This window comes from Convolutriloba macropyga, chromosome 14, assembly GCF_964194025.1.
Source record: "Convolutriloba macropyga chromosome 14, txConMacr16.3, whole genome shotgun sequence".
Lineage (NCBI taxonomy): Eukaryota > Metazoa > Xenacoelomorpha > Acoela > Convolutidae > Convolutriloba > Convolutriloba macropyga.
The window spans coordinates 11,483,059-11,496,316 of record NC_134481.1 but is presented as its reverse complement, the minus strand read 5'-3'; the positions used below and the strand labels follow the sequence as shown (position 1 = coordinate 11,496,316).

Sequence of the window (13,258 nt, the reverse complement as noted above, 5' to 3'; positions counted from 1 at the left end):
TGCTTTTCATTTGACTCTTAAAAACAAAACTGCCGTCACACTTCAGCTGCTCGAAATTCTGAAGAGAGCAACTTAGATCACGCGAAAACCGGAGCAAAAACAGACTCTTCTTCGAGTGCTTACAAAACGATCTGAAACCGGTAATCTAAGGCAACATACTTCTAGAGAACCAGAACTCACTTTTGAGTCCTAATTCGACCGGCAGTCCTAAACCTCTATCTTTCTATGACAAAAACGTGCACTAAATAACTCTACACTTGAGGGGCTTTGTCTTTGTAAATCCTTTTCTTCGGAACAGCAAAGGCGGAAAATTCGGAAACCCGCGATTTAAGTCCTTTATTGCAATTTAGATCCTGCAACATCCAGACGCCAAGAAAACAAGCAATATCCTTATCTGTTCCTCCTACCAACATCGGAAAACAGTTGGCGCAAAACAAAGATTTTCTACAGACTTCTGGAGTCTACTCATTAACCATGTGCCGACGTGAGTTGTATTCACTTTATGACTGCTAGTGACGTCATATTTGCTGGTGACGTATTGAAAGATAAATTAAAGCATGTCAGTTCATCTAAATCTACAACCACTATAAAAGGAAAAGTTTAATTCAAATATCAATATACAAATTAATCATCATCTTGCTTGGCTCACACATCTCATATTTGAAAAAAAAACCAATTCAACTCAATTCTGCAACAAAAAATGTATTCGAATTAATTTCACGATTTAAACCGAAATACATCAAACGTCTGATCTTATATTAGCGAGTTTTCAGCGTTGTTTGAAAATAGATTCGAGAAAACTTGAGAGCCAAGTCAAGTTGCTTTCAATAATTATTCCACTTCATCTACACACTGAGGGTAACTGGGGCAAAACAAGGGGGTAATATTGTATTTTTAGAAAAGAAGAGAGAGGTCATATAGAATGATAAATTGTGTCACCTTGATTAAAGTGCATGATTTAATTGTGATCATTTCTTATCAAACACTATACCAACCCACAAATTTATGAATTTATTTTTTTTTGCATTCACTCCATTGGATCATCTTAATAAGCAGAAAACAATTCAAGGCAGCCAATAGCAGTTGTCTTGTAAATTGCACAAATGTACAAAATTTGGAACTGTTCCTTTTCCCCCAATAAATTATAACCATCAGTGGAATTTAATACCACTTATTACCATCAACTCAAAATTGAACACAAATAGTTATAGTTAGTTTTTTAACCGTAAATATTGGTTGCTTCAACCATTATCAACGCAAAAGGATACACTTTAGATTATTCACACGCTTTTTTAATGTTATCTTTATCATGTATGCTATTTCTAGGAAAAGAAACTGATCCAAGCAAAAATATTTCAGCATATCAGAACATTCATTCCTCCTCCAAACGTCCAGGTGAACAGAAAATTTGGTTGAGCTGATGGAAAATTCGCTTAAGGTACATTCTCCATGGGTTCCACTGGTTTTCTGTTTAGGTCTCAAGACAAGCAGAGATTTTTGTGCTGAGGCGCCGGGAAAGAGTTAAGAACTTGCGCAAAACTTGGGAACAATTTCATAGTCAGCCACTTTCAGGACACTGCTAGCCATTTTCGTCCATGTAATACTCAAAAGGGCACCGAATTAAAAACTTGTTTTTAATGGTTGTGGAAACAGTCTCAACATTCACAATGAAGACTTCAAAATTGATCATCAACCTTTCGAGCGCAGCAGTCATGGTGGTGTCGGCAAAAATGTTTCTATAAGATGGTACATTTCGTTTTCTTGCCATCACCCGATCCCCGGCCACTCTTTGAATTCTTGGACGATTTCGCTTTTCTGATCTCTCTCACAAGCGTGTAAAATGCGTCGTCAACTCCGACACGCGTTTTGGCCGACGTCTCAACATAAGGAATAGAAAACTGTCGAGCGAGGAGAGATGCGTTCTCATAGTCGACATCGCGTGTCGGAAGGTCCTGCTTGTTGCCGACTAGGACTGTTGGTACATCATCTGCATCTTTGACTCTTCTGATTTGATCTCGGTAGATTGAGACCGATTCGAATGAGGGGTAATTGTCCAGGGCAAACATGACGAGAAAGCCTTCTCCCGTTCGCATATACTAAAACATTAAGTTCAGTATTAAAAAAAACAACCGAATAAAGTACGAAAAATCTGTCTAGACAAGGCGGACCCGCTTTATTGTAGCCCGCTTCAGCCGGGGCAGCAGCCAAGCGATAAGCTTGCTAGGTGAATTCAACAGCTGGCATACTGCCAGAAAATAGATGCGATGTTTTCTGATTAATTAGTTATGCACGGAAACGGTGAACATAGATAGCCTTTACATCGAGTGATAAATTGTTATGATTTCAAATCGTCCTATTGAAGTGAGTAAAAGTCAATTTGAAAGGAAGTCAACTCGGACTTTCTGACTAAAGATTCACAAAAGGTTCTTAGAGTGTATTTACGATACAAACACTCAAATTTAAGAAACAACGCACAATTAGCTGCCACCTCAAGAAAAGATTCTCTTACAACGTCCATTCAAAAACAAAACCTAAAAAAAACCTGAGAAATTTGCAAAAAACCATTCCTAATTTGTTTGAGCTTTCATTTTTTATGTTTTCGAACCTAATTCCTCCTTAGCCACAACTAATATACAGGCTAGCAAAATACTGGCTGCACATACAATAGACAAATAGGCAAAATATAATTAACAGCAAAATAAAAAAATTGTAGTTTGTAAAACTATGTTCTCAAAAACCCAATTATACCAGCCAACATCTACAGATTAACTAGCTTGCAGGATAGCGGAAGCCTGTCTGCACATATAATAGACAAAGAGGCAAAAATTGTATAAAATGGCAAAACATTAAACGTACCTAAAATTCTTGTACCTGATGTTTTCAAAGCCAAATGTCAAAATTTCATTGGCTCCTAAAACTAAAAAATTCAAAAATTTAGCATTACCAATAGATATAACTCACAAAGCAGACATCTTTACTTGCAGAAAGTACTATTCAATTCCACCAACGTCTACTGAAGATCAATTTGTAAACAAAAAACTTGAAACGGATAAAAACAAAAAACAGCATTCTGGGCTAAAAAGAACTTCAAAGTGACCTTTTCACCTTACATTTATGCTCTACAGTAGCTTCAACACACGCTCCACTCACTTAAAAGCCTGCTGAGAGTCACTAATCCAGTTAATGCCGAGGGCTTTACATGCTCATCTCGTTTTAAAACTCAAAGTCCTCAAAAAAAAAGTGAACACATTTCAGATAGACCAGTACAATCCACATTCATTCTATTGTACAAAAGATGATGATGATGTCAACCAATTCACCCAATTTCGAAAATACGTAAAATTAAAGAAATTGTAAAGAATCGAAGAGAGTCTATAATCTGGTTTTAATCCAGTTGCTAAGCCGAAGGATGCCATGACAGTTCCGTCAAACGTTTCGAAAAACCTTGAATTCAAAAATTACGATAAACGTTGGAAATTAAAGCAAAATTAGGTGGCGACAGGTTTTCTTGCGAATTTCACAAGCAACGAACTTCAGCAAAAACCTTCGAAAAATGCTGCATCATTTTTATAAACAGAAGCAAACACAATCGGCTAAAAAAAGGAAACATAGCCGGCAGATTGCCGGAAAATAGCCGCGATAGACGCCTGTGGCTTTCCAAGTGCTCAGAGCTTTTTCAAAATTGATATACGAAATCAAAAACTGAAGACTAATACTCAAGAATTAGGGCGTATAAGTTTGGCACTACTTAGATGCACACTATCGACCTTTAACTAAAATGTTCATAAAATTTATAGTTCCATAAATGAGTTCAGAAGTCATTTTTTTGAGTGAGGTAAGCCACGCTATTCGCCTAATAACAGAAATGACGTCACGCACACACATTTTAACTGCAAAGCAATAGAAGTTAGTGAAAAAGTCAATTCCAAGAAGTCAGGTCGTAAGAATCATCGATGGAGACGACGAATTTAAAAAACATAGCAGGACAAGTCCTAACGTACAATTCAAAGAATTTTCATTGACTAGACAGAAAACTATACCCAGAAAAAACAGTAAAAATTAAAGTGAAATTGCCGCATGTGAACAAAAAACCACTAGCGAGAAAGCGAATCTTTGTTCAAACACCGTTTTCTCACTCTACTTTAAATTTGGAGCGAAAAAATTTCACACCGCAAAACCAATCGCTTTTTCGCTCCACTTCCTGTTTCGGCGTGACCAAAATCACTACTCCAATATGACTTCAAAAATAATGAAAATGTGTGAACAGATCTTAAAAAAAAGACAGCGCCCCAATACAATTCAAATTCTTTGAATTGTAAAAACCATGATGTCCCCAATAATAGCCGCTATCGCTTCGAGGCTATCAAAAACATAACTGACTAACCTCATACGAATTGCTCTCAATTGACTGGCGAGCGGTGGCCTTCGGTAGTAGCCAGCTGGGGCTTAGGGATGCATCAGGTGGGTGTGAGTAGAAACAGGGGTTGGGGTTCAAGCGATCTGAAGGGGAGGGTCAAGTGATGGGGTTAAAGCGAGTGGGGAGTAGGATTGAGGAAGAGCAGGACGAGAGGGAGTCTAAATCGCCGGGGCGGAGGTGGGTGGAAGAAGGGAGTTGGGGTGGAGGGGGGTTCGAGGTGGGCGGAGAGTTGACCAAAATCGGTCAAGCGAAAAATTGCATAATACCACAGAACTAAGTTACTTGCTACAAACTTTGTTTGAGAGCCATTAAGCAGACTACCTCATAAAAAAAATTTTGAGTAAAAGTTGACAAAGTAATTTTCGTTGTAAAAGTTCAATGAACTGAAAAGCAACTTTATTTTTTAAGAACTCTCCACATTAAAGATCGCAAACATTGGCAACCGAAGACAGATGCAAACTTTTTAAAGATTTTTAATGAACAAGGAGGCTTGTTAATTTGTGTTCGCACATGATGTTCCGACCCGCGCCTATCTACATTTTTGACTTAACTGTCTTTTGACTTACATTTTTGACAGATATCAAAACAAGATGTTTGAGTTTTACAAAATTGTTATACAACCAAGATGATAATTGAATTAAATAATGCCATGCCTCATTACAAAAAAATTTCCACTAAAAAGTCTACAAGAAAAGAAACAACAACAAAAAGCAACAAAAACAACACTTCACGGCAAAAACTCAACATCCTAATTTTAAGGCACCTAGTAACAACGTCAAATTACAATCAGACAAAATCTTAACTACACAAAATTATTTTTCCTAACGACACCTCAGATGGGATTATTCAGACTAGGTATCTAGGCGAAAAAAAAGAAATAAGGAGGCGAAACAAAAATCAACATTTTTAAAACCAAATAATTTCAAAAGTCTTGAAATAATTAGCTTTTGACAAAATAATTCTTGATAAATTAGTCATAATGAAGCCAATAGCACCGGTCTCTGTTTAGACTAAGCCATAGGAACGGACTAAAAATGAAAAAAACTCAAAAAATTGCGAACAAAAAATTACAAACATTGCGAAAACACAAATTAATGAAGCCATTAAAATCATTAGCTATTATATGAAAATTACGTGTTTTTATTTCATTTTCTATTTATACTAATTCAGATAACATTATACTGAATGAAAAAGTAAGTTTAATTAGACCATATTTGAAAATCATTCGGATCTGTTATTACGCAATTGTGCTAAAAGAAGAGAAAGAAACAAAAACATACCACTCACATAACTTTTATAAAAACGCAAAAAGACGCATATTGGTCAATAACCAAAACATCAGTTACGTCATAATATCAGTAAACATGTTAATTTTTAAAATACAAGGAATTGTAATCTAACCAATGATGAGATTAAGTTACAAGTTGACGAAAAGAACAACAAAACTGAAAAACCTGAAAAATCCTTTAAAAATCATAGAAATGTATATCAAAAACTTTGAGACTATTTGCAGTAAACTGACTGCTTCGAGTAACATCATTCATTCAATCCTCATAAATAAGCTAATGGCACCTTTTTATGTGATGGGGTAAACTTTTTATTGCTACCTAAAGAATGAAAAGCAAAAAAAGAGCAAGTTCAAAAAAAATTAAGCGAGAAAAGTGTCAAAACTATTGCAAATTGATTTTTTCGATAGGAACTTTTCTACTTTTAAATAATTTTTTAACAGCAATAGCAATTTTTTTAATTTGACTCCAAAAGATCAAAAAAGATGAACAAATACATTAAAACCACGAATTGTTTGAGAAAACCCGTAGTATCAACGCCATTAGAGTGAATAGCTTTCAACAGAAGCTAATAAATTCGCTAAGTTATGCCTCGATGAGACAACAAGGCTGTTTGTCATTAGTGAGTCATCAATAGGACATTACAATAAGCCATAGATAAAGAAAACAAAAAAATACAGAAATCCTAAAATTAAGTAGAAAAAAGCAAGAAGAAAGTGTCGAAGCAATTTAAACCAAAAGTATTTCCCTAAAAACTTTGTATATGAAACTTTAAGCGTCATCTCGAAGTCAATGCAGCTGTCAATATTATGATAATGTGTTAAGATTCCAAAAGGAAACAAAATTACGAAAAACCGAAAACTAAAAAAATGTAGGAAAACCCGTGCATCGAAGTCATAACACCAATATTTAGAAGATAAAATCGCTGGATAAATTAATTTTGGTTGAATTGGAAAAGGGGGTCCAATCATCCAATCATTACTGAGACTGACTTGCAGTTCACGAAAATAAGTTTAAGATGGGTTAATTTTCAGAAATTTTTTCGAAAAATTATTTTAAAAGACTTAACAGCCATTAAATTCAATAGCTTTCAACAGAAGTCACCAAATACACTCATTTGCAGCGCAAGCCTCAATTCAAGGACAGGGATATTTGGCATGCATAGGTAACCAAAAAGACATGACAATAAGTTTTATGACTATGGAAACAGCAACAAATATAGGCAAAAACCAAAAATTCAGTAGAAAAGTGCAAGAAGAAAGTGTCGAAGCCATTTAAACGAGAAGATTTTCTCTGAAAATCTTATCCATCATCCAGTGAACGTCTTTTCTAAAACAATGGGAGACCAAAATCAGGACAATGTGATAAGATTTCAAGAGGAACCAATAATAAAATATCTAAAAAATTTTGAATATTTTTTAAAATTTTTAAAACTTGTCGCATCGAATTCAGAAAACAAATACTTAAAATAGAAAACTGTTAACCAGGTTATTTTGTGTTGCAGTAGAAAGGAATGGGGACCTGTCTACAGAGACTGACTTACATTTCACGAAAATAAGTTTATGATCGGTTTAAAATTTCTCGAAAAATCATTTTTAAAGGCTTAACAGCCATTAGCTGACCACTGAAAGCTCTAGATAGGTTCATTTAATGCTTATAACAAAACCTATTGCACTTTTAATCAACGAGACAATGGCATAGGACTCCAAAAGATAGTAAAGCTCAAAAAGAAAATCAAAATTTTATTTAAAATTACGAAAACTCAGAGTCGAAGCGAAAAAAAAGCACGAGCAATTACTTGGAAACGAATTGTTTGTTCATTAGGCTTTGACCGTAAACCAGGTTTGTCAGTAACGGAACCTAGATATTAAAAGTGACTAGTCGCTAGGTGACCCAAAAAAAATATGAAAAGTTTTCTAAAAAAAAGAGCTCTGAAATAGAATTCAATTTTTTTTCTTTTAGTTAACTTCCCTATGAGACTAGAACTATTCTTTTTATCGCCTTTCGTCTATTAGGAACATCGAATTGTTTCATTTTGTGGCCTGAAATGTAATTTTGAATGAACATTTTAATAAAAAATATCTTAATCTGAAGAAAAATTACACTAAAAGTGAACAATCATGCCAAATATCCCGTGTTCACACAAAACTTCAATCCTCGATAACTCCTCGAAAACGGAACGAAATTCAAAAAAAAATCTTTTTAGTTTCGAGTTCTACGCAGGACTAGCTTTTTAATGACACCACTCACATTTCTCTACGATGAATATATTGATCGGCCAAAATTGTCTGAACAAAAAAACCATTTGAGTATATAGTCCCCCCCCCCCCCAAGTGGGATCGGAACAATAGTTATTTAAATTCGCGTCACCCTTGCCTGCATGCGAATAGGCTACCAAAAATAGTCCTGATTTTGGCTCTTAAATTTGCCACTCCAGCAAACTCTGAAGACGAGAGATCGCAATTTTTTGTTTAAACTGAAAAAATTCTTCGCAAGAAAATTTCTTCTCAAGCATCATTGGAGTAGCCAAGGCAGAATGAAAGAGACTGGTTGTGCTTGACCATCAGTATAACTTTTCCTACAAATAGTTTTAAAAATGTAAAGAGGAGACCCAGGAGATCCCTCGTTAAAATATAGACAAGCGCAAAAATTTTAAATGAGCTAAAAATGTGGCCTTCTATCTATTTTATATCAAATTGTTGGAATGTTTATTGTCGTTAATTAAGAGTGCTTACGGCAGACATTATAAGGGCTGTATATTCCCGTTCCATATCCTTTCCGAATCTCTTTTCTGCTGTGATAATTTTAATGTTTTCGCTTAAACGGTAACCATTTTTACGACTTGCCAACTAAAGTGACATTAGCCAAATCATGTCATAATTTGAAATTAAAACAAAGTGAGAAAATGGAAAGACTAACCTGATCCCGCATAGCTGAATACTCCTCTTGCCCAGCCGTGTCCAGAATATCTAGCACACAAGTCTCCCCGTCAATCACAACCTGTTTTCAACATCAAAAATCAAACTCTGATTGGTCAAATTACCCTTTGATATCACAATTTATATCCTAAAAAAACCTGATAAGACGACGAATTTTAATTGCTTGAAATCTAAACATACCCGGCAGATTGCCGGAAAATAGCCGCCGTTGATTCCCATAACTCTATTGGGATTGAAAGAAAAAAAATATCCACAAAAATTGATTTTTGTATAAAAACATTTTTAAGTGCGATTTATTTTGATGTCATTTCGTAATTGAACATACTCCTGTCTCTCAATGAGAGGCTACAAGGTATCAACACCAATAAGCATTACAGATAGTAACTAAAACTTATGAACATAACCGACTAACGTCGGGCGAATTGCTCTCAAACGACCGGCGAGCGGTTGGCTTGGTCAGTAGCTAGCCACGGGGGGGGGGGGGGGTGCACCGGGGGCTGATGGGGGCAGCACTGGGTGGGGGGGGCAAAAGCGCGGTGAGGGGGTGGAGCCAATAGTGGGGGGGGGGGTGGAGCCAATAGTGGGGGGGGGGGGGTGGAGCCAATAGTGGGGGGGGGGGGGGTGTCAACCTCAAAGAACCGCCCCTCACACCATAAGTATAAGTATAAGTCTCCAAGACAGTTTGAGCTGAAACAGACCTGAAAGGCTCTAAGAGCACATAATGCCCGCTGGGCGCTACCTGTTTATCCCGTTTTTGAGGACGAAAAGTCAAAAGCGTCAGACGAAAAAATGGTCAAGCGAAAAATCGCTTAAAAAAAGACCGACAGGACTAATATAATTGCTACAAACTTCGTTTGAGAGCAATTAATAACAAAGTTCAAGTACCGGGCATCTAAAAATGGGCTTTATGGGTTTATCCCGTTTCTTTTTCTGACTTTGATTTTTTATACTGACTCTCTTCATTTTGAATTGCTTTGCTGAGCAGCTGCTGTTTAAAAGGACTTTGAGCAGAATGACAGAAGAGTGAAACTAGCCTAGAGAAGTCAAAAAGATTTCACACTCGAAAAAGCGGCAAAATGGGTAAAGCAAAAAAAGTTCGACGACGTAAAAAAAACATAACAGGACAAGTCCTGACGTACAATTCAAAGAATTTTCATTGACTAAACAGAAAAACTAGACCTAGAATGGACAATAAGTGAATTGAGAAAACCATTTTTTTAAAAAAATCAGATCAAAAAATAAGAAAACAAAAAATCAATGTCAAAATGCCGCATGTGAACAAAAAAACCACTAGGGAGAAATGAAAATTTAATTCAAACAAAAAACTAGGCCTATAATGAGCTGTGAATGGATTGCGAAAAACCATTTTAAAAAATCTGATCCGAAAAATCGAAAAAAGAGTAAAAATCAGAGTGAAATTGCCGCATGTGAACAAAAAACCCCTAGCGAGAAAGCGAATTTTTGTTCAAGCACAGTTTTCTCACTCTACTTTAAATTTGGAGCGAAAAAATTTCACACCGCAAAACCAATCGCTTTTTCGCTCCACTTCCTGTTTCGGCGTGACCAAAATCACTACTCCAATTTGACTTCAAAAATCATGAAAATGTGTGAACAGATCTTAAAAAAAAAAGACAGCGCCCCAATACAATTCAAATTCTTTGAATTGTAATAGAAGCGCTATAATAGCCGGCTGAGAAGATGAGGGCGGCTATTAATCACTTATTATCAACATACATTTTATCAAATATTTTGCACGAGCTTTTAAAAATTCATATCATTGGAGTAGACTTAAACGCAAAAACAATATAAAGAAACGCCTCTAAAAAGCTGAATAAATGAAGATATGCAACGGAAGTAGATACATAATTGTCCATTTTTTTAAATTCCACTCCGTACAAACTCAGTTCAGACAATTTCTCATTTTTAAAATTCTTCTACATCTATTACTACGTTTTTCGGATCTTTCCCATTATAGCCCCCAGCTTAGTGGTCAGATAACCTATAGCCCCCCAATCATAGTAAACATACCACAATGGGGAATATAATTTTTAATTGCGGAGGTGGAGGGGCTATACTTTCGTGTGGGGGGCTATAATCTCTAGTTTCGAGGGGGGGGGGGGGGTATAATTTTGTTGGGGGAGAGAACCCCGGTTTTCATTTCAACCGATTACTCTTACGGACCCAAAATTGACCGATTCTCAGAAATTAGAATTAAGACTTTCTCAGTAGATTCCCCTGAGAACATAAGGACAGAAATACCAAAACTTTGTCCAATAATAAGTATAGAGATTTATTATTACAATAACCTGTTTGAGATAACTGTCCTCTATCGTGGGGTCATACTCGTCCACAAAATGATGCTGGATAAACTGGATTGTGAGGGCACTTTTGCCCACACCACCACTACCCACGACCACCAGTTTATACTCCACGGTCATAACTTACAACCAGTAATAACCAATCAGTGCTAACGGAGTAACGTTCCAGTATGATCAAGAAAAATAGGCAATTTCTAAACTTTGTCGGGATAAAGAGAGTTACTATGTCAATAAAAATTGACAAATCTAAGAAATATAACTTACTGCAAAAACCTTGATGTCGTTAATTTTCTGTTATAAAGAATGCTTCGTTTTTGCAATACTTACTAATCGTCATTGAAAAAAGATGACAATCGTTTCAGATCTAGGCACGTAGGGGACATGGAATTAGAGAGGGAAGAATCGTTTTAAGTATCAAATGTTGTACAGAGGCAGGATATATTAAAGAACACTAAGTAAGCGAATGAGGTGAACTTGAATCGAAGGAACTGGGAAAACGGAAACAAGGAAGGCACTGGTATCTTTTTCACTTTCAATGTCAATTTAACAGTCCAAACTGAATTAGCAAACAGCACAAGGTTACCAAATTAATGGTACATTAGTAATCTACACCAGTTTTAAAAACTCCGAATTTAGGTAATTATGTGTAGTTTATAAACCAGTTCACGTTTGCCAAAAAATCGGACAAATAATAGCGAGGTAAATTTTTGTAATTGCAGAAAACCGATTATTTTTTGTGCCAGGCAGTTGATATTTGTTACAAATTGAAAACAGATTTGTACCAATCGAATTGATAAACACTTTCAACAATTTTAATAGCAATAAAAATTGAGAAAAATAAATTTTGAGTTCGATGGAGTTTACGACGAGTAAATCTTGGAGGTCAACCGCTTTTTCCGGTAATTTTAACAAGCTTTTAGAACCGTTTTAGTTACCGCGGACAGTCGAAAAACTAACTGCTGTTTCAATAACTTGGTCGCAAATAGAAGCGAAACAGGAACTGTCGTAGTCAACCCCTAAACAGGCAAACCAACTGTTATAAAGTACTTTTTCGCAGTGTCATTCCTTTACAAGGAGCGTTACCAAGAACATAACACTACGCTGCAAAAATAACTGAGTATGTATGAATATATAAATGTGTATGTAAGAATAGAAGAAACTAATAAATATCGGAGAGCTATAAATAGATTCAAAGATATCTAGCTAGTTAACACACAACAACAGCAGCATCAGCAGTGTAAAATGGGAGGCCTTTTCATTCCCAATTTTTTCAGGAAAATTGCAGTCGATTCAAAAGTATGAAGAAAGAAAGAGAGCGAGATAGAGTGAGTTATAATACTAGAATTGTTGAGGAAAAAAGATAGTTGGTAGTATTAGTAGTTGTAGTGGTGGTACTTCTTATAGTAATACTTTTCAGCCACTAATGTTGCAGAGAATAATGAAATATAGCTGGTAAGAGTGTAAACATTACAGCATTACTTCTTGTCCTCTTGACGGCGATGTCGTGGTAATTTTAATTTTCATTCAAGAACTAAGAACTACCAACGCTAGCTTGCTTATCCCGAACTATAGTGCTGCTATTTTTCTCTATTGAGCGCGGATATAGCGGCGCACTTCGCGCTGTAAGCTCGCTTCTTTCCAGTTTTTGCAATTAGTTGCAGTAAACGTCGACTTGGGGAACAAACACTTATAAACTCGAGTTCAAATGGGGACAATTGTTCGCTTTTCAGTCGTTTCTTCTCAGCACTGCAAAAAGGGGCTTCTGAAGTTGCTCTTTCAGGTTGAAATAAATGCTCCAAATGAACAAATTGCATAAATAGTTCTTTCGGCGTTTTTAGAAAGGCTTTTTTATTGTGCACTCTCGGAGCAGCTATTGTGCTGTATTGTTCAACTCATTATTTTACACAGTTAAACATCAAAACTGCCCATGATTATCTGAAACGTCACAAACATTAGTCAACAATTCATCAGTTTTTGATAATTTGCAACAATACCAGCAAATTGCAAAACAGCATAATAGACACATTAGCAAAATTATGTGCCAGATAATAACAGCTGTTAACATCAAAAAGCAGTGTAACTATTCAAACCCGAGTGTAACTATAAAAACTCGCGATCTCAATTTCAAGAATTCAGAAAATAAACACCGGTCATTTTGTTTGGCAAATTATGTCTCGAAAGCCTGACCAGAAATCTCTGCTCAAAACTCACAAAGATTTGAACAGAGAATCAACAAATATCAAAACTAAAAAATATGAAAACAGAAGATCGTAGTGATCAAATCGTAGCGATCAAACG

General features: G+C 35.9%; 1 protein-coding gene across 1 annotated transcript; it reads right to left on the bottom strand.

Moving 5' to 3' along the window:
- Positions 1–976: 976 nt before the first annotated feature.
- On the bottom strand, positions 977–12,914 carry LOC142353326 (ras-like protein). The gene is made up of 3 exons (XM_075405558.1): positions 10,949–12,914; positions 8,623–8,703; positions 977–2,096 (listed from the first exon to the last, which is right to left on the bottom strand). Exons 1-3 carry the CDS (start codon positions 11,078–11,080, stop codon positions 1,737–1,739), a joined length of 573 nt encoding a protein of 190 aa, XP_075261673.1. The 5' UTR covers positions 11,081–12,914; the 3' UTR covers positions 977–1,736.
- Positions 12,915–13,258: the final 344 nt, after the last annotated feature.

Bases quoted from the DNA above. Each gene is read 5' to 3' on its own strand.
- LOC142353326 (XM_075405558.1), bottom strand. From the start codon at position 11,080: ATGACCGTGGAGTATAAACTGGTGGTCGTGGGTAGTGGTGGTGTGGGC. The intron at 8,704-10,948 runs GTTATTGTAATA...TGTTGAAAACAG, and splicing joins AGGACAGTTATCTCAAACAG to GTTGTGATTGACGGGGAGAC. The intron at 2,097-8,622 runs GTTAGTCTTTCC...TTAATGTTTTAG, and splicing joins ATTCAGCTATGCGGGATCAG to TATATGCGAACGGGAGAAGG.